At 37.2% G+C, this 22,692-nt stretch overlaps 1 protein-coding gene across 6 annotated transcripts; it reads right to left on the bottom strand.

Annotated features, from left to right (window-relative positions):
* Window positions 1–3,324: 3,324 nt before the first annotated feature.
* Window positions 3,325–22,201, bottom strand: LOC105348058 (FMRFamide receptor). Of its 6 annotated transcripts, none has more exons than XM_011457322.4 (2): window positions 21,920–22,201; window positions 3,325–4,686 (listed from the first exon to the last, which is right to left on the bottom strand). In XM_011457322.4, exon 2 carries the CDS (start codon window positions 4,629–4,631, stop codon window positions 3,468–3,470), a length of 1,164 nt encoding a protein of 387 aa, XP_011455624.1. In that variant the 5' UTR covers window positions 4,632–4,686; window positions 21,920–22,201; the 3' UTR covers window positions 3,325–3,467. The 6 variants fall into 6 exon arrangements, with proteins under 6 accessions (XP_011455624.1, XP_019930790.1, XP_011455625.1 ...); XM_020075231.3 differs by lacking the exon at window positions 21,920–22,201 and adding an exon at window positions 18,157–18,325; XM_011457323.4 differs by lacking the exon at window positions 21,920–22,201 and adding an exon at window positions 15,249–15,596.
* Window positions 22,202–22,692: the final 491 nt, after the last annotated feature.

The raw sequence follows: 22,692 nt of genomic DNA, 5'->3' as shown, positions 1-22,692 counted from the left end.
ATACCATAATGAACCATATATAGTTTTCAAAAGATTTTGAAAATACATGTACACTCACTCGTGTAGCAAAGAGATTTACAATTCCGTTTGAAAAACAATCTTAGCCCACCTAAAAATATTTGATAATGGAAACAATTTTATCTCATCTGGAAAATTGCATAGTGGAACCTAAAAAACTTTAGAATAATTGAATGAAAAGCTCTGAAAAAACTTTCAAATTGGGAGTTTATTAGTTTATACTTTAATATCAGAAAATGGATTTTTTTTGTGTGGGTAAATCTCATCAAACGTGATAGAGTGCTGCTACTGCATCAATCCAATCGAGTGGTCGCTTTTCGTCGGTTTCTGAACGCGACGGTACGGTGTAACAAATAACTGGTCTTTTGACTGGTGACAAGTCCGTGGATGAAGAAGGAGGGGGGGGGGGGGGGTGGGTGGGTTCCATTCCAAGGGTAATCAATAGGACCCTATCGTGTCCATACACACTAGAAAGTGAAAAAATTAATTAAGATTCGGTAAGAAACAATAGTCCGCCTCAATGTATTATTGATGGCGGCTTAAGAACGGTGATTAATTTTAACACGTGGACTTGGGGGAGTTCTTTAACGTATGTTTTTAATTAGTTTCGACAAGAAGTTGTGTTCTGTCGAGAGGAGACTTTGGGTCAGTGCTCCGGTAGTGACCCCGTGACGTATTAACAAGCCTGGGCTGGCCGTGACACAGTCTATAGATAAAAGACCAATCTCCCCCGCCCTGCTGACTAGAGTGCGAGCCGAGGACGCTAATTAGTAGTCAATAAACACGAAAAGAGCCGTCAATTGTTTGGTCTGCTCTCTCCGGGCCAAAAAAGTCGACGTATTGAACTTTTTTTTTTTAAGTTTAAAGATTTACGGTGATAGGCGATGCTTTTAACGTTTTGTTCCACGGTGTTTGAATTATGAGCATATATTTTCATTTATTCTGTGCGGCGTTTATGTGTGAAATAGACTGAAATAAGAATATGTATGACATACACGAGAGCAAGTTTTTAGTGTTGCCGGGATAATATGACATTATCCACTACGACTGCATTCTATGTTAAACAAATAACTTAATGTGAAATAAATATAAAAGTTTGATTGCTTTCTTCAACTAATTCAGTAAGTAATATTTTCGTGCTAAGAGTCCTTACATCCGTTTACCGAACTTTACCTTGTAATAAGAAAAACAATTTTACTACAGCAAAGAAACTTTTTCCTATGAATTTTTGTTTGCTCAAAGATTGTGTCATCACATAAGTTTAACGTACCTGGTGCAGGTGTAGTACGAAATGTTTACCGTAAACCTGGACATTTGTAATATCAATTAAATATTTATAGCAAGTTTGCGTATCTGAACACATTTCTTAGAACTCAAATTAAATATAAAAAATAAAGTGCCATTTTCTGATGACTTCAATTGTTGCGAAGATATAAATTGAAGAAGGTGTGAAGGTAGGAGAAAATACGCACGCGTCTGTTCGCGCTATTGTTACACAAACTGAGTGAAAGACTTGCATAATAGTATAAATACATATAAGTGTCAGGTATTTTCTTCACATAGGGAAGTAATAAAAAAGAATCCTCGTTGAGCGCATTGAAACCTGCAAACAAATACGGTAATATTAACATTTTCGGCGTTATCAATTTTTAGGTTTGATGTTAGTTCATAAAAATTAGGCGTCCCAGAACGTCTAAATATATTTTTAGAATAATATTTATTTTCCCAAACTCGCAAAAAGAAAACGACGCAAAAATTTTGCAGATTTACAAAATCATCTGATTTATTGTTATCCAAATAATAGTATCTCAGGAGAAAAAAAACCTTTCTTTTGGCAAAAATTTATCAGCACCCGCAATTAAGTTAAAAGAAACATGTCTCAAATCCTTTCTTCAGAATAAAAATTTAAAGGGTTAGGGACCCAAATTATATCCTCACTGATTCAGCTATAAGACACTTATAAATTGAAATTGATATCAGAATTCTGTTTTACGCAGTAGTGACAAGTTCAAGATTTCTAGCATTGATAATATTTGATATAAAATAGTTTTGCGTTTGATCATTGTATGTCTATATTTCATACTGACTCGTTTCCAATAATTTAGAATCTTTGATTAAGGGCTTCTGTATCTGAATTGTGCTAAAAACATTCCTTGTTCCTAAAATACACCGTATATGTTAGACTAAGAGCGTAGAAAGGTTACCTAGTATTGAAGAATGTTATACATATACATATATTTATATATGTTAAAATGGTAAAAATGGGTTATGCCTCAAATTTAAATATATCAGATGATACGATACAAGGACTTTCCTATAAAAACCAGACTGATCTGTGAACACCTGACAAGCGGCGTACTTCACCTTTACTAACACCGTTTTTTGGAATACTTCTCCGCGCAAGCTACACAGAACAACAAATCGATGAATTTCTTAATGAAGATCGATGGTCGTCGCCTCTTTATCGTATATTTCTACCTCTTGATGATGAAGAGTGAATGATATTAAATATATATGAGAGTGTCAAAATGTCACTGGTGATTTCATAGTTTAATAAGTGAATGTAGTAAGTTTGAAAATGATCGCATCAAACCACAAAGTCAACTTACATCCAGTTCCTTTAATTATTCAGGGTATTGCACTGTTTCAAAGTGTAAAAATTCTATAAAAAATATCTATCTAAAAATGGGGAAAATTGATTCTATTTCTAAGAAAACTACTAATTACCTAAATAACATGCATGCTCGACTTACTTTTGGTATACATCACCTTATTGTTGTAACATGATGAACACCAGAGCTATCACCGGTGTCGGTCTTGCGACAGGTCTTTCGTTTTTTGTTTGGAGACCTGCGATAACATAAAGACTACCTTGGGATGATATTGAACAGTAGTTACTTAAAAGTAGTCAGATTTGGCTGCGGGTCCATCGTGATAAAACGAGGTGTTCGAATGAGTAATACAAATGTACTTGATTTTTTTTTTATCTAGAGGGTATTCCATATATTTGTTTCTGATGTGTGATGAAATATCCAGAGGAAACCACTGCATAATTCATGCCGTGTGAGGGTGCACCCAGAGAACTGTGAATGGAGCATATCTAATAAATTAATTTACGCCAACAACTTATACATTTCCAAGTATGAATTGTATTCAGAATTCCTACTAATGCCATCACACGGCCCAGTCTAAAATACTTAATATATAAATAATGCAACAGTGAATTTGAAATTCTAATGCAAGGTATTCTCATTTCATTATCATACCTTGAAGGACAAGACTTAACTATATTAACTTAAAGAACCGTTTGTCAATGAAACTTTATACATATAAACATCCTTTAACAATTTAACGTAATAAAACAACTGATTAATGAATCACAATAACAATAAGATAGACAGGTAAGTCACCATCACGAGACACTTGTGCGGATAAAAGATCACACCGTATTAAGAAGTAAGTCTGATTTTCTCGAGTTTGTGTATGTCGTTCACTTGCGTCACTTCCGAGTCTCTGTAATGTACAGTAGATCTTAATGTCTCCAAAAGCTCGTGGTCGGAGCTTGATCCAGAGTTCCTTGAGCGCGAGAATACAGATTGTCCGAAAATTTTCTTAAACATTTTCAGTAACACCTTGCGGAACCGCCGCCCGACGGCCGTGTAGATCAGGAAGTTCACGGACGAGTTTGTCACAAACAAAGTGTTCCCAAACGCTATCCACTGAATAAATACAATGGGATCGAAGAGAAAGTCAAACTGTGAGAATAGTCCCGGAGTCTGGCAACAAATGAAGACTATCACGATTAAAACCAAAATGAGACTAAGATTTGCCTCATTGTCATCTTGAATATTTGTGCCGATTCTCCTTGCACGCATGCGCATCAATTCCATGATAATCAAACAGTTTAGGACCGCTAGAAGAGTCAGTGGAATAATGTAAATTAAAGCAGCGTACATCCATACCATGTACACTTTGGTGTAAAATGTCGTTTTGCCAAATGTAGTATCCACAAGCATGTAGCATTCTCTGTCGTCTGTAGGGGAACACGGGGATTTAGACCTGTTCGCAAAAATCCTTGGAATGTTGTAAATAATTGAAATTCCACATATCGCAAACAGAATAATCCATGTCCTTCGCTTTGTGCATATTTTGGCTGCTTTGAATGGATGACAGATAGAGATATATCGCTCCACACTGACCGACACAGTTATCCACACATTGCACTGCTGGATGACCATCACAATATACGTCACTGGGGTAAATACATTGGGGTATATCACATCTTTAAAATACCACAGCCCTGGGTGAAAGAAAGACAAAGTAAACGGGGTCACAGTTAGCGCGACTACTACAATGATTCCGGTATCCGTTAACACGAGAGCCCGCAGGAACAAAATGGTAGTCGAATGCATCTCCCGTCGCCAGAGTACGACCATTGTCAGAATGTTCCCAAAGACTCCGAACACGGACAGAATCGGGAGGATTATGCCGTTGACCACGTACTGCATGTAGAACGCGTTCTGCAGCGCGGTGTTGTTTCCCGCGCTGTCCTGGAGGAAGATTGCATCCCCGTAGGAGAGGTTCAGCGCGAAGTTGATCTCACCCCTTACCATGACGGTGGTTCTCAAAGAAGGAAGTTACGTTCTAAGACTCATGGTGCCTCAGTCTCTGTAAAGAAAATAAGTTTACATTAGTTCAGCAATTTTTACTTAAATAGAGCTTCCTAGTGAGGCATGATGATTGCTAATTAGAACATGACTTTAAATAAGCGAACAGTTTTCTTGGTAGTAGTACCATTTGATTCTCTAAATAGGGGCACACATACTGTGACCAGAGCAAGACAAGACACTACGCCCCTTCAAGAGAAACTTCCTTTATGTTTAAAACAACGGTTGTTGTTGGCAAACTATGATTTTGTACACAGAATCACCACTAATTTGCCATGCCAAAATGGCCACATGCTACGGCGCTTAAATTAAGATTGAAGGTGTGAACTTAAAATTAGAGGAAGAATGGCGTCTCCAGCCTGCGATAACACGTCAGAGCGCCGATTTCCAATGTTCCCAAGAAAATATGCAGGAAGTATTCCTGGGAGGACAGCTGGAGAATTTGCCCCGGGACAGGAGTGAAATGGTGCACTAATTATAAAGTCGGAGGTGGGATCAATTTACATTCAGGAATCCATTTCATCAGCATTATTTTGCCGCATCAATACCAACTTTTCAAATTATCGTATTTACACACAGTTTCTACGCAATGAAACGAGTTTTCATTTTGGATATTCCATATGACCCTTTTGAACTTAAAAGTGTTTAAAACATTGAATATGTGGCAAATCACAAGCATATATTTATTTATACATATCAGCTGTTCATATTATATGGACTGGGCTTGTCGATCAACGGGGTTGAATCCATGCCGTGTTTTAATCAATTCTTTCAAACTTTATCATTTTTGACAGAATCCTCATTTTCCCTTCAAACTACATGTAGTTGGCTTCGGGCTTATTCCTGATCGAGAGGCGGCTAAATTTATGAAACACCAAAAGATACACTCACAGAGATAAAAACACAAAGTTAGCAGACTTCGAAATATCCAATCTTTGTTTATGTCCGCAGCGTAAGCGTCAACATGTTATCTACCTGATCAAGATTAACACCTTAATCCATCATGGTCTCCCACAGCATTAGTAATCGATTAGTCCTGGTCTAATTTTTGTTTATCCGAAACATTCCAGTTTAATTCAAAGTTGTTTTCAAATTTCAATTTTAAACGCGTTAATCAGAATTCTGTGGTTGTTATGATCGCATTTCACGAGGGACGTGAGTTTGTAGGGAGATCAGATTTTCTTGCCTAATCCCGGCATTTAGCTATCTATCTTTTAGGAAGTTTTTGTATCCAAGATCAAATTGTTTATCGCAATGAAGTATAAACAGTATAGATGTTTACAGCGCTAATATCCTATGTTGTAAAACACCGAGACAGATACAGGTCCCCCGCTGTAGGGCCATACCTCACCAAGCACCGCTGCGGCGAGAATTAAGATCGAACACGATTATTTCTGTCATAGATAATGATCTCTCCCCTTATCCAGGCCATGTATGATCCATGAAAAAACATATACTCAGCAATTTATGAGGATATTTATTATTGATCTAAAAGTAAAGATTTATTTGAGTATCAAACTATCTGATGATAAAGTTTACAGTCGCCAAGTTTTCTTCGGTTCATTTCTCCATGTGTTGTATCAATATAATTGAAAATGCTGGCCCTGGAGTTTAACAGGCAGTGCGTTGGTGGGGTAGGTACGCGAGATCGCGGTGTATTGGACAGCTGATGGAAGACAGCACTCGATGAAGACCTGAACTGAACCAATCAACGATCTCAGGGGAGCCAGGATCATACTGCAAGACCCTACACAACCATCGTCTCCAAATTAATTTTGATTTCGCTTTTTTATTGTCCCAACAAAGCTCAGGGAATTTGTCTGTTGCTGACTCGGATGTCTAAATAGGGACTTTCATTATCTTATACATGTATATAAAATGTCACGGTACGGGACCAACCACCATTTCTATAGGCAGCGAAAGTTATTGGAGGGGGGGGGGGTACCGTGTTAACGGCCAGTACCCCTATCTACAGTCCCAGTCACGTGGTTACCGGTGGCTGGGCAGCGACCGAGGATAACCTTCACATGCTATTCTGAACTTTTTGTCAATATTTAATTTCACGAGACACAGATAAATTATGGACTACGAATAAAAACCACGACTCGTAAATTATCCATGCAATGATCATTATGTGTATACTGCATGTCTATTGGCCTTGTTAAAGAAATTTATGTACTAGTATCTAAAATAGCTCGTGATTTTATTTCATTATCATTTCCTACTGACCTTAACGTACTTTTAATATTATTATTTTAAAAGTTTTTTTAATATGTTTTGTGAAGTACGCAGTGAAAAATGAAAATGTTGAAACGTAAACAAAATAAAAAAATATTTCAGTAAATAGAAGTTAGAATTATAAAAACCCCTCAAAAACCTACAACCTTAATAAACATTTCAAACATTTTAATTTAAACACATTTTGAAATTTAATGCGAAAATTGCGAAGCTAATAACAGTAGGTTAAAACCAAGAAAGTGACAAGATTAAGTCAAACAACATATAAGAAATGCGAGATTTTATTATCACTTGTGCCTTCGTCTGTGTTTCTAAGCTATCAGAAAACTTATTTATAAATCTTTATTTTATCGTCCAGATAAAGTTATCTTTATGAAAAGAAAAAACAGAACCCTGTATTTCATAGAGTACAGATATGCTGGCGAGCGAGATGAATGCTAAATATATTTAACCAAAATGTTTACCTTCATTAGCACTCAATACTTAGGAAACCTCTCAAAAGATGCCAGAAAAATGAGATTCAATTATAGACCTATCATTCTCACTGTTATGATCATCTAATGGTCTAGACCTGGTCATTTACTCCTCGTTAACAGAAATTGGGTGTTCAAGATAATTTACAAGCAACAGATTTTGAAGGAAGACATATTTTTTTTTGTTTAAATAAAATAAAATAGGAATCTTACCGTGTCGATATATCGTCCACATTCCTATAGATAATTTCCTACAGGTCGAACAGAAAAGTTAACTCCTCTGTTTATATTATCTTGTTTAAAATGGAACTTTTCCCCGATTAAAATTACCATAAGATTCACCGCAAATCTTTAAAAAAAAAATCAACTAAAACTCTGAAGGAGCTCAATTCGGTAAATTCCTGAGTAATTGTTAGAGCTGCTCGTTAACCCGGGAAGCTGTGCCGTGCTATCCCACAACTGTTTATGCTGGTGGTACAGTTTGCGGTGACGCGTCCAGAGGGGACCCGTCCGATAGAATACTCGCTGTGGAGCACAACGTGTCATTTTATGCAGCTGGTCAAAAATAATTAGATCTTGTTAACTTCATTGGCTTATCGAATAGACTGTAATTGTTCGAATGAGTTTACTTTCTTCCAGGCGTTACCTAAGCTTTAAAACCGTATCGGATTCCAGCGAGGACAGTAAGTTACTTAGGTTTAAGTTTTTTACTTAATTAGAAGGACATTGTTCTGTAAAGTTCGCGCACTTACCTTTTCCTACTTGTATATCCAGTTAACCTCCTGAGAATATACAAGTTTACTATAGACTGAACTCCATTCATACATGCATTAGTCAGGAATTGTCGACATCCAACCATGAGCGCTTTTTGCTTATGAGATAAGTGGAGAAAAGTTTGTTTGTTTTATAATACCCTATCGATTCGGCGAATATTCTCCAATAGAAAAGGCAACGGTGAATTCGAACACGGGGACCAATATTAACCACAAACAAAATAAACTCCCAGAAAAAGTTTATATAGTTAAGTGACTAGCGATTACGCAATGGTCATTCTCCATCAATGCATTCGATATTGATTGGAGGGGGCGATTTAACGTTTGAATCAACACAATTGGCTGGTCTTTTGAAGAAATGCATCATATACGACCCAACTGGAATGACGATTTTAACCTCGGGCTCTGGCTCATCCCTGTGGTGACATTTTCTTCTGAGTATAATAAAATTCAGACGCGTATCGACTCTAGACTATTTCGCAAAGATTTTATATCTCTCATTCCTGGGAGGGAGTGAGTTAGACTTACCTTTAAAAAAACCCGGATGATAAGCAAAGAAACACCTCTGAACTGCTCCACGTAGCCAGGCGATAACACAGACCATGCACTATCGCTTTAAATTACTATTTAATTATATAGTTTTTTAAATTTTCCGTTTCAGTGGCACATTATTATAAATAAGAACAATTAAGAAACCGCATGCATATAAACTGCCTGGAGTTAATGAAAACACTGAAAGTTCGTGACATCTTATTTATGTCCACAAATCAAAATGACTAGAGGTTAACACCTCTTAAAATTATATACATAATAACTCTGAAAAATCAACCTTATTTTGGGTATTTGTTTTAAGGATTTTTCACTCAATTCATCAAGATGGATTTACATGCAGAACAATAATATGCTTTGATAGTCAAGGAGATGCAATGTAAGCTGGTATGCTTAATTCTATTAAATTTCTATGTCCCTCGGACATTACCATAATAACTGTTATTGTTTAGCAATCAATGAATCTTATATTCGGGGTTTAATCTGGGTTCTTTTTCTCTTAAGTGGACCCGCGACGATCTGGCTTGAAGCGAGACGGGGTGTGCATACACCGCCGGAAGTGGTAAAGGTTTTAATGGCGGAATGTGACACCACACTGACCGTATCACTACGCGTCAGAAAGATATTGCCTCTTAACTTGACGGCGATATTTCTGGAGGATTGTTATACTATTGGATTGCTTGATTGGTCGGACAATCATAGGACTTCCATTTAGGTTATTTGAAGGTCATTCTGGGCATTCAGACTTTATCTGACAGCCCCTGTGAGCTCGCACGGACTCGGTGTCGGACCGTCAGAAGGCCGGGAGACTTCACTGCTTATCGACAAACTGGACCACGGAAAATGAACTGTCAAAGGAGACGGCCGAAGTCTTTTGATTTTATTAAAATAATGTTGATATAGCCAGAACCCTTAAGTTCTGTTTACAATGCCTAATGACCTGCGAAAATGATGGTCAATATTTGTTTAAAGATTTAGTTTTAAACTTTTAATTCAATTCATTTGTGGTGTATTCCGAAGCTTAATCACTTTGCCCGAGATTAGTGTGGACTAGTGTGAAACTAAAGAAGTGCTGAAGCACTTGGTCAACTCTCGACATCAGTATAGAATCATCAAACAGTTGAAAATAATCTTTACATTATCTATTTAATCGCAATTTCACTTCTGTGTATACTCCAAATCATTCCAAGATAAACAGCTTCCGCCTTTCTGTAAAGAAAAACAACGTCCTGTTGGCGTGATGATTTCACGAGCATTTGAGTAAATAAGTTCTAACAGACCAGCGGCAGACTATCACTACAGCATCTCCCAGAAATAATGCTGTTGATAAAGGGTTTTCTCTATTTACATAAAGTTCACTCTTAAATCACATTTTTCTCAGATATCAGGTCAAAAATTACCGCTACAGAACAAGGGTCGAGACCCAAGACATTGTTTTTATTTAGCAGGTTTAAAAACCACCTAGAATAACTGATAAGTAAAACATAAACGACCAAGGAGGAAGATCTGCCCTTCTGATGCATGACAAAGCAGACTCTTGTTTAAAGGAAACCGATTTACCGACTGACATTACATGGTCGGTCTATATATAAGAAGCAATCCCTGTTCTATTTTCATTCAGACTCAGTGCAGTTTGAGACGCCATGCACAATGTATTTTATTAAGTTCTAATTGTTTCATTTTCCTCAATCATTTTTGTTCAGTATTGGCTTTATTTACACCTATCAAAGATACAAGGGCTTTCAACGAGATCGCACTTGTAGTTTATTGGGGGCCCATTGAGAGGAGAGCGCCGCAATGAATGAAGGTACTCAGTAGATCTTTCTTGCTCGTCAGCTGTTCCAGCAGCCGCCCCCTTAAAGAGAAATGTCAACTATGTGGATGATTCTGTCATTGGTCAGTCAGGACCCCCTCCACCTCTCCCCTTCCCCGTCAACCGGGACCCCCTCCACCTCTCCCCTTCCCCGTCAACCGGGACCCCTCCACCTCTCCCCTCCACAGTCAACCTCTGTTACACGGTCCCCCGGCTTTGAGGATGCCATAACATTTGTTCAAAACGGAAGAGTCGAGATATATACCGGTATAACGATCAACTTGTCATCTACAAAGATCATTTTACAAAACCCTTCTTTTTTCAACGTTGATTGATGATCAATGTATATACATGAAGCGGAAGCTTCCAACAAATACTCATTTATCTTTGCTAAATATAAGTAGAAAATATTTGCACGAATTATACATGTTTCACAGTAAATGTACAAAACACTCTGTGTTGGTCAGGTAAGGCAGTGTGGGCAGTGACCATGCAGGGTCAACTTGGGGTGATTGACAGCTCGGACAGTTTAAACAGCATGTGTTATGCAGGGTCAGGCATTTATTGATAGTTTGACCAAATGTGACAAATGACAAACCTGACCAGAGGTCTAAACAGAACCAAAAGGAAAAGATTACAAGAATAACAACTAATTTCAATTCACTAACTCAAAAATAACGCAGCACAGACCAACTGAATAAAAAAAATAAATCCAAACTCCCGAATAAAATTAGGCGGAGAACAAATCTATGTGAATAAAACCAAATAAAAGTTTATGGTAAACTGATGTTGGAATTGGATATTCCGTCTATCTTTATACTTCTTCACTCGGTATTATGATGTAAAGGGGATTTTCCTGTGCAATCTTATTAATTAATACACGCAGCCATATAAATATTAATGAAACCACGCTAGTCTAATTGTTCTTCATCATCATTGATTTATGTGTCAAATTGATGTGAACTGAAAATGTCTTTTAATCAGTAAGGAGACGTTTACACACAATTTAAACTGGTTGTCTCATCAAAAATACGCACTCTGTTAGTGTGATTGATCATGACGTAACAATCGCGCCCGCTAGTTTACAAAGTTTACATATTTACAAGTTTACATGACAATACTATGTCCCGAGTTTTTGCTTCCATTACTTTTTGCTTTATATTTCGATAATCATTAATAACTTTGTGCTCAATCTACGTTTATCCACAAATATAAAAACTGTCCAGATTATCTGTTTTGAATCCGCTTCAGGCTTCAATACACAACCCAAAATAGAAAGTCGAAGAGGATTTTGCATCAGCTATTAAATAACCCAGATAAACAGTTCCCATTATAAATCTCCGTAAGAAATTTGTTTTACTTTCATGAGTGAAAAAATGATGATATTTTGGATATTTTCCCTTTTATCGATTTCAACTGTATTTCTTCCATCTTTCACAGGGATTTGTATTTTTATTAGAAAATCAAAAAGTGATGGAAGCAATAACTTGGGACATAGTATTTTAAAGTTTACAGTTAGAAATGCATGCCAAGTAAGAGGAAATGCTACAAAGTTTACACTACTGACTCCTTATGTCCAATTGAAACGTAGCAATAAGGTAACGACCTTCCCTTTATTTTTCCAATGGGAATTGGTCATACACTATATCCAACTGTCTCTTCCAATAATTGTCTTCTGCTGGACGTTGCTCTTGTTGAAGGCTACACTAACAAGTATATCAGAAATATCGGTCGGGACGCCTGCATTTATTTGATATGCTCTATTTTAGTTTGGATAAAAAAGATTCGCCTCGTGTTTGACATCAGTTTGTGTGTGATATGTAACCGATTCCTGGCCATCGATCCCTTAACCTAAACCCCTACTGTTCCGAACCATCAAAGGTACCCCTCCGGCGCCTTTCTTACAGAATTTTATTTACTAATCAACTAATGGAAACTAGTTATAATTATTATTAGCCGGGTCTCATGGGGAAAGACATGTAAATAAATATGACTTGCAGAATTGACGCCATTGAGTCACAACAGGTGCCCGTCATCCCACTAACCACTGCTCCTCAGATCAGATGACGGAACCCCCCCCCCCCCGAGTTTCACTTTGTTTTTCTGGGGGAAATTAGCGAGTTCAAACAATTATGTGCAGAACGTTGATACATCTTGACAAGCATTGAAACAACCAAACAGCATTCAGAAATTTCATTGTTTTATATTTTCATATTGGAACCAAACTCCCAAAAGAGAGAGAGAGAGAGAGAGAGAGAGAGAGAGAGAGAGAGAGAGAGAGAGAGAGAGAGAGAGAGAGAGAGAGAGAGAGAGAGAGAGAGAGAAACTAGGAAAATGCCATCAATATAAATGCCAATTACTATTGTATTATGCACAAAATGAATATAAATACTGGACAAGGGCCATAAAACTATATCTTATTTTTTAAAAAGTTATTCTACGATCACACCTTTACTATATCATACTAGTTATACAAAATACATAACGAGAGAACAGTATATTGTTCGGATGAGTTTTTTAAGAGCGTACATCTATTCACATATCTACAATCTGTTAACTTTTTTTACCCGAGATCTTCGCGTCTTATGTGTATCCTTGCATTGAATGACAGACATGTTCCATGCGACCACATTCTCTGACAGATTGACCAAGTTCCGCCTACCAGCCTCTCCACTGACCACTAACTCTTCACCTGATACTAAGTCTTGAGACAACTGACGCTACCTTCCGGACCATAGAGATTATGATGCCAAAGCGTCTGTAATTTGAATGTCTGAATACTATTGGCGGATGCTACGGTCATTTGGTAATGTGGTGAGTAATGGCGGCACACCCCCATCAAAGCTTGCTTGTTTATGGCAATTAGTGACGTTTGCAGGATCAGAGTCCTCGGGATGTCATGCATAAACCCCTGTTGATTGTTTTTCTCAGTAAAATGATAGTCACCGTGCAGCCCCTACTTTTTGTATTTTGATATACACCAGACAGCATTATTCACATTATTTCGAACCCGATCAGTACGAGATTTCACAATTTATCGATAAAATGTCATTTGGTACATGTCATATGGTTGTTACATAATACTTTTTATTCCACTGAAATACTTATTGATGTCCAACAGCAAGGATAGTCGAAAACTATTAAAAAAATCCTCTGTACTGAAGATATCCCAAAAGAGTTATGACATGCTTTTCAATACTTTGGATATCAAATATTTTTGCGCTGAGTATAAGAATATAAGTTTACTTCTTTTTGGTTGCGGGCACAAATTGGACTTTTTAAGCTAAAAAGAAATCTTATTGGGATGATTAAAAATTCTACGAAGTAAGATCTGACCACCGAATAATGATTCACAAACAAACAATAAAGATTAAAGAGTCGTATCTCAATATCGAATCAAATATCCGTTGATTCTAAAAAAGGTACCGAAGAGTATATCATTATTAAGTCAAGCGTACGCATGCGCTAATTAGGTATATACAGGACCAAAAGTAAATAAGTATGATTTTTAAACAAAAAGAGTGAGACACATTGTCGCTCCATTCACAAATATTGACTCCAGCGCTGGCGTCATCATTACAAAGATGTATTAGCTCAGTGTTTGACTTCCAGGGAAAGGAATGTGGTTCAAACAAAATAAAATCATCAATGCTAAAACTATTTTGGACTTCAAGCCCAGTAAACAATGAATTAACAACGTTTATATTTCAAATTACTACATTTTATTTGTGTGTAATTGGCATTATATTAGCACTTTCACGCTACATGTACATTCATATCTAAAGTTAAACAAGTAGACTCTATGATGCCAAACGCCACAAAGGTTTAACTGTTTATACCCAATCTCATTGGATCCTGCCCTTGTGTTACCTTTGACTGCGACCAAACTGTACGCTCATATATACAACTGGAAGCTGTAATCAGCCCAGGGTATTTTCTTTAGTTAAAAAAAACTTTGTTCAAAGCAAGGGTCTCTATCTTTCGTAAAGTTAAAAAGTTTATCTTTGTTTTGAAAGCATGTGCCTATTCTAATCGGAAAACTGCAGGAAAATTCTGAGACCGGATCGAACTAAATTCAACAGATGTTTAAGGGGGCTTTATTGGTCGTTCTAAAACCGATAAAGATGATTTAATGAATGCTTACGATAAAAACCAACGTCTGCCGGCCAATTGCAACCTGTAATGAAATCGTAACCCAGAAACTGATAAACTTCCGTTACTACATGCCGACATGCTTATCAGGACCGGATTACACGGGGAATATTTTGTCCGGGGACTGATTGCTAGACAGATGTACCGCGCTTTACTGCAAATTATACATCTAACAACATTTGATTTCTAAGAATCTGCACACAGATCAATAGTACATATTAAAAAAATATATTGATGTTTTTAATGTTCGTGCTACGAATTAAAATTAGATAAAGAGGTGAAAGTTACACTTCCACAAAACATGTAAGTGAGTGGTTTAGATATATTTGTTTATATCAAAGATAATGAAGAGGGTTCTTTTTAAGATTTGCGCTCAATTTTGCACGTTGAACTTAGAAAATCACAATAGTTAAGCAAGTTGTAAATGATTCATATTTGTCTTATCTAAAAGTGACCATTTCATTAATCACTCGCAGGTATTTGTTTCATTGTGTTATACAAAGTATTCAAAACGAGACGTTTGAAATTACATTGGTTGAATTGTTTTAGCCAACATCTCACTTACCTCTTGTTGAAAGTTGATAGTCGCTAAACTATAGTGTTGTTTTGACGTTATCTTTGGGAACCCCCAAGATGCGTTTCACGGCAAGTACTTGATAAGCTACCATATGTAGATATATTTATCTACTCAAGAGTCCCAAAAACCGCGAGAGATTAAGTTAAAAACACAGGGTTAAAATTCCGCCAAAAAGTCAAAATATCAAGTTCACAACACTCCAAAATGAAACAAAATACTAGTAACGTACAGCAGGTAAAGTAAAAAGTTTACAAACAATTCACAGTCAATATCACACAGAAAATAATCTGTGTATGATTGTTGACACCCGGAAGTATTCCTCAGCCAGACTCCATTGATGGTCACTCAGGACACCCAGATGTCACCAATCAAAAGCGTCGGTTCATGTCTAACAGTACAGCGGTAATTGACTATACTAAGACCCACGGTGTATTTCCCCCTACTATGTATAATCACTTTTACAGCACTATGTTTAACTCCACCAAACGCTTTATTGTTTAAGTGAGAAGTAAAACAGAACCTTTCTAAGATTTAAAGCCATCAATTTGTTTTAAAAAACGATAAACATTGACCTGAAATATCTGTGTACCAGTGTACAATAGGATCATAAAAAAGAAAGGGAACGAAAGTGATATATAACTTTAATTGAGCCTTTTCTTTGCAGTAAGTGTCAATATAAGGAAATCGGTGATGGATGGGTTGCCACTTTGATGGTATGTGACAGGGACATGTATTCGCCCTATATCACTTTCTGCCTCACATCACAAGATATCACAAAAATCATCTATACAAAGAAATAATATTTAGAAGTTGTCAGATTTAAAGAATGGCGATCGATCTGAGCTAATGATAATTGGGAGATGTTTCCGCCTTGTTAGAAACTTATTGGAACTCATTTTGTAATAATTTATGATAAAAAGGAGAGAAATAAAAGTGACATATGATGGAGTGATCTCCACTGAAGAACGTAGAAGAACAAAATTTCAATGATAGTAAAAAATTCCTTGCTGCAATTCATGATTCTAGATATGCAAATTACTTTAAAACAAAGTATTTATAATGACGTCACCTACCACCTATTAATGCAAAATACACCCATAACAGTTTATAATGAAATGTTATCCGTAAAATTTTCACTGCTGATTTTCTTTAAGATTGAATAACGAATGAGATGTTTTTAATGGTTTGTTAATTTTGTTCGACTTCAAAGACACATGCCCCATTAGGTAATCAGTCAGTGCCGCATTGTTACACCGAGGAGTAAACATCTAAACAGCCCGCAATTAAACCCCGGCTCACAAACCAATGGAAACAGCTGTAAAATAGACCAGAGGTAGAAAGCTTTTACACCAAATACCTAAATGCAACTGTCATCCCTATCTCATTCCACATCTGTAACCTAGGAAAATTGTCAAGTCATAGATTAAGATACCTTTCCTGTTATATAATGTGATATAATGATATTCGTTTTGTAGGATGTTATCAAGTTTTGGTAAAAAAAAAAGGTCAGAACGAGGTAAAAAAATCTTCCATGATTTAGAGATATACATTTAAGTTACAGTTGTTGATTTCATTTTATTTGAAATATAATCGATTCTATAACAAAATCTCGCTTAACTTGTTTCATCTATAACTGATCCTGTGTCCTTGGTAGTGTATCATCTACCAAAGCCCGTGTCCTTTGCATTGTATCACCTACCTACCGTTCCTTTCTCCTTGATATCGTATCTACCCGACCTCGTGTCCTTGACCCGACTAAAATTATATACTAGTATCCCCACTGACCAGAAGTAAAGTATCGAGCTGCATGACCGTGATCGAATCAATTTGAAATAATTTTGAAACAGAATTAGAACGACTACATTTTGTGAAATTAAGGCCATGTAATTTAAAAATGACCAAGCTCGTTGACATTCCTCGCTTTGCCCTGACCTCCAGTTTCCAGTAGTTTTCAGAGCTACTGTAGTTTCCCCGTTCAAAGGATGTTCATGGTGTGTAAATTGAATGGGCGAGTTCCGGTCGGATGTACAAGGCATTAGATCAAAACCCCCAAAAAACTGACAACTAGTATACACTTATTACAACTTTTTCTCGATCTAACCTAAAAAGCGAAGATTTAGCAGAAGGTAGATCTAGCCAAATACTTCACTATAGGTGAGCTAGAAGAGATAATTTTACATATCAGACTTCATCGGAACCAGCATTGAAATATGCCATTAAAATGAAAAGAATCAGATGTCATATTTTGACAGCATCAAGTATGATGGATGTAACCTGTTGGGTTTATCCGTATTATCCGCGGCTAATCCATCAAACATCGCCCCTATTAACACGGACACAGCTGTTAATGCGGAATGTACTTCGTATTGTGCCATTACATAAGCAACACGGCTCGAAGTTTCGGGGGGGGGGGGGGGGTCGGTATGACCATTTATTTTGGTTACTAATAGAAAGGCGTTCCGCTGAATGAGGATATTAGCAACGTCTAATATTTGATTATTAACCACAATCCAAGGCCATCCTTGCTGTTTCTGACGACCACTGCTTTATTTGTCAATTACTGGGCGTTCACAACAGCTTAGTTGTCTTCTCCCTAAAACATGCACGTTAATTTCGCAACATTATGTTTCAATTCTTTTAATTACTTTCACGTCTATCTATAAGTACATTTGTCATAAAAATGTCATACTCAGGATTTCATTTAGTTAATGTTTACCTGCATGACTTCATGAAACAATACGGCCGCCTTAAGATGCCTATAGAGACCAAGTGTAGAAAAACGGATACAGGAACTGATGGGAGGACGCATAAAGCCCTCTAATACACTTCCTCTTTGGAATATCGGCGTTTATGAACAAAACCTGATAAGTGAATATTTCCTTATTTGACGAATTACCTGCCTCCTTGATGCTGAGTGATGCGTGCTGGGGGTGCACGAGTAAAGGAAATATCAGCGTGACTTCTCATACCTGTCCAGGCCCGTCAAAGGCAAGCAGAAGGCCCTGGGCACAGAGATGAAAGTCATATCACGGACATTGCTGGCGGTCCTTCCCCTCCCCCACACTAGTCACGGGCCAGACAGAACGGAAGCTTTAACACTCAAGCCGTCGTCTGGAACTCGTGTTTGTACTTTAATATACGACCTCCCCCAAAATATGTACGGACACTTTGAGCTCTTTCAAAAATAATGATGTTATTTGCACTCTAGCACTCCTATCGAAAATATCTCATAACAGATTCACAGAGCATTTTTTCCTCATTGATTTCCTCAATAGAAAAATTCTTAATGTTCTCTGATGAATTTTTCGGCAAAATTCTCAGGTAAATTCTGTGATGAACGGCGAAGATTTTTACTACATTTTTAGTCGCTTTCGCATGCAACAGCAATCTAATTACTGAGGAATTAATTTAAATAAAACAGAAAAGAACCATTGTAATTCGTCAGTATGCATTGCTCCAAGCCACAAGAATAACCTTGACATTTTGAAGAGGTAACTAGGTATACAATTTATTACTTATTGGTCCGGCGACCAAGTGGTTAGCTTCCGTAATATACAGTCAAACCAGCATCTCCCACCCTCGGCGTATCTTAATTATCAATACAAATATTGTTTTGGTTGATTTAGGGGACTCTGTGTTGCTACCCTAAGAATAACGGTGGACAGAAATAAGGTACTGCATGTGATCGACAAGCAAGAAACACCGACCCTGCGGATAATCACGAGATAGACGACATACTCTTACATCTAATGGGGCGATCAGGTGAAAATTAACGGCATAGATTGATGGAGACATTAATTTACTGATTTAAAGAGGCATACGAATCATCATTTTAGGAAATAAGTATAAGTTCACAAATCTAAGGAATTTCGTTGATAGTTTGGTGCAGTATGTATATCAAGGAATAGCTATATAGGTAGAACGTCATGATATTTAATCAGAGAACAGATGCGTGTTAATATAAACAATTTATTTCACGGAAGTACACCTTCACCTTCATGACCTTCATTAAGTCTGGCATTTTCGTATTTATTTTCTTTAAAGATTCGTTTTCTTAAAAAAAAAGTAGAATAGACAGATGACCGATGACCGAGTACCGTCGCTCTCCCCGCCACGTGTTGTAACACGCATGTCTAGTGACACCCCTATAGCAACGTGGATTCTGCCGTTTAGTGAATGAGAGTTTTTGACGTTTCGTGCCGATTTGTCATAAATCGTCACAGCTTCCTTGGTAATAGCAGGGTTTCCAAGCCTGCCGTGTAATTCCAAGTGTCAAGCTCCATACATTATATGATGTGATTCACGAATAACATTGAAAATTTTTCTGAAAGAAAGGGAGTGTATACGTTTTGCTGCCTTGATTGTTTTTGAATTGTGTTAAGACTAAACAATGGCTACAGACCGGCTATAGAAGAATCCTACGTGAAGTTATGTAAGATTTCCAATTAGAACTTACGACTACCGGAAGTGGATGGGACTGTGTAAGTGGCCTTCACATAGCTGGCATAGAACAGATTGTTCTGAAGTTTATTAAACATGCTATGACCCTAAATCATAAGTACATTGATACACCTGACCACAGATCCCACAAATCACACATCGCCACAGCACTAACACTCAGACTTACAAATTGTTACATAAATGTCAGAAGTCAACATGCCGAACTCTCAGTCAATGATAAACAATGCTCATATCATTGAAATGACTCTCTTCCGCACACACCACTGTCAACTCAAATGACACGAAAAGGTGTTTTATGAGGATTGATTCTTGATATAATGACGCTCGATTCTCCTCATCCCGTGCTTTCCTATAATACCCGACATGCCCGGTTTCCGTTGTATAATGAAGATGATAGTCTAGACACCCCTGGTGGGGACATGTAACCGTCATCTTAATCTGCTGTCAGAGACAAAATAAACAACACGTAGTTAACCCAGATTACTTCATTACCCTCGATCACCTACTTAACCCGAATTACCCAAATAACCCGGATCACTTAATCAACGAGAATATACTAGAATTCATTTAAGTGAGGTTTGAAGCTAAACCCCGAATGAGGACACCAACATGAAGTCAACACCCTGGCAAAGGACATAATTACTGGAGAATTGACTTAACTCTTCAACAGTATACCATTCTCTCTGACGCTCATCATTTTACTGCTAAGTGAACGATTAGAGAATGAACCAATTACTGGAGGCCATAACTCTTTACTAAGCATTCGCATGAAGCCGTAGAGGCTGCCTGTTATAATGAAATGGCGAAATTGAAAAGCAAGTTTTTGAAAAAGTGAGTACTTATAAGCCAACTATAACAAAGTCAGCGTGTTTGAGCGTCGCCTGGTGACGCCTAGCGCGTAACGTCACGTGAGTAAATACTCCTACATCAGCCACCTAACGGCAATTAGAGTAATGTACATGTTAACTGAGCATTTACTTCCGAAATAAACCCATTAAATTATTTCTTGCACTGACAAAAATGTTCAGAGTGAATTCTGCAAAAAGTTTGGAATGTACGTGTTATGAGCATGACAGCTGAGTTAAAACGGTAACTTTGTCTATTTTTTTTCTTAAAAAAACCTTGGCAACAAAGTCAGATTTTTGTAAGCAGCCGTATTATATCACTTTACGAAGGAAAACCGACAATCTATTATGATACAAAAGTAACACCGTCCAATTCACTGCCTGCACAGAGAGCAGAAGACCTTGGTTAGAACTACGCCGCACGCCCGACTGGAGGCAGCTACCCGACCTGTGCACAAAATACTGCATTATTAACAATAACATATATCCGATTCAACCCAAACACTATACTATCGTTTTCAACAATAAGGAGACAGAAGTTTCAAGTTGTTTTTCTTTTTTCTCTCCCAGTTTTAAAAAGGCATCTTAAAAATTGGTGTTTTCATCACATACAGACGGCCTTGGAAATAGGATTATTGTATTGAAATTCATGGAAATTAAGAAAATATTAAAATTCTGCCTAAATGTTTAAATATAAATGTCGATAGCGTTAAAATCGCAACAAACTGTTTCAAAAGTTGGCATTAAAAACCGAGATGAGTCCGACCATCTAGTATTGCAGTGTCTGTGTTGTATTTTTTCTGTCTTTTTTTTCTCTCTCTCCGTTAACTGGTGGCTGACCCGGGCTACTTATCTGATCAGTATGGCGTGACCCTCTCCAATACCACGTAATCTGGTTCCTTCAGGAGCACGTCAATCCGATCCCGAGCGATAAGCTCCCATCGTATCATTAGATTACGCCTATATTAACTCACTCCTGCGGGTTTTCTATGTAAGTGATTAACGTGGCTCAATCCTCGCTAAGTTTGACTACAGATCTGATAGCCGTCTATTACATACATCATATTACAATATGCCGCGGAACACGAAACATTATTTGATAAACTTTGTACCCCAATCTTAAGTTGGAGCTAAATTTCCCATTTAAAATGACTATTTTTTTTATCATATATCAACTAATTCTTTTTATATAGAATCCTTGACACACATTTGAAGATTTCTGAATATAATTCAAAAATCACTGAGTTCTTTGAGACAAAATGTATAATGTCTTCGCAACAGAAACCCTTACAAAATTACATCGATTCTTGATCAGGACAGAGGGAAGGAGGGACTGACAGAAAAAGGACCTACCTCAAACGGCGTTACTCTATGCCGCTCAGTCCAAAGAATTCACGGACACAGCATTTTACCACTGCTCTGAAATCTGTAACATCCTTGTCAAGTTTACGGAGCGGCAAATTTTTACACAAGCCTGTTTAATATACAAGCTTCATAATAAGTTAGCGACACACATGGTTGCCTCAGGCCAAACAATCGACTTCTTCGAGTGACGTGCTACAAAAGTCATTCAGCAAAAGGCGTATCTATATCTCTTCTCGCTTTCTTCTCTCTCTCTCTCTTCCTTCTTTTATCACAAAGATTGACGAGTCGCCACTTTTAACTTTTATCATAAAGTGATCAAAACATAGGGATGAGAGATGATAGTTGCAAGTTTCAAAGTGGTGCTAAAGTGTTCAAAGTGATGACATGATGTGGTTTGTATCATGGTGGTGCTATTACTTATAGCCTCCACAATAAAGGGGTAACATAAATAATAAAGATATAAGGAAGTCACGCAAAATATAATTTACAAATAAATTCTCATCGATCTTCTTAAGCACTATAACATATGTATTCGGAAGCAAGAGAGTTTTGTATCATACTTGGAAAATGTTTAAAGGTTTCTAGGAAAATACAATAACTTGATAAAAAATTGATGAAGTCTGCTTAACACATTAGGTTTTAAATGAGTTAAGTTGAAACGCGAGCACCGGATATATATTAAATTTTTCAGGTAAATAAAGAGTAATTTAACCTTAACATTAATTAAACAGCACCACGTTTTGTTTCGATATGTTCTCATT

The sequence above is a fragment of the Magallana gigas genome, chromosome 7 (genome assembly GCF_963853765.1).
Source record: "Magallana gigas chromosome 7, xbMagGiga1.1, whole genome shotgun sequence".
Taxonomy (NCBI): Eukaryota; Metazoa; Mollusca; class Bivalvia; order Ostreida; family Ostreidae; genus Magallana; species Magallana gigas.
Note: the sequence above shows the minus strand (reverse complement) of the source record. Positions and strands in the feature narration are given on the sequence as shown.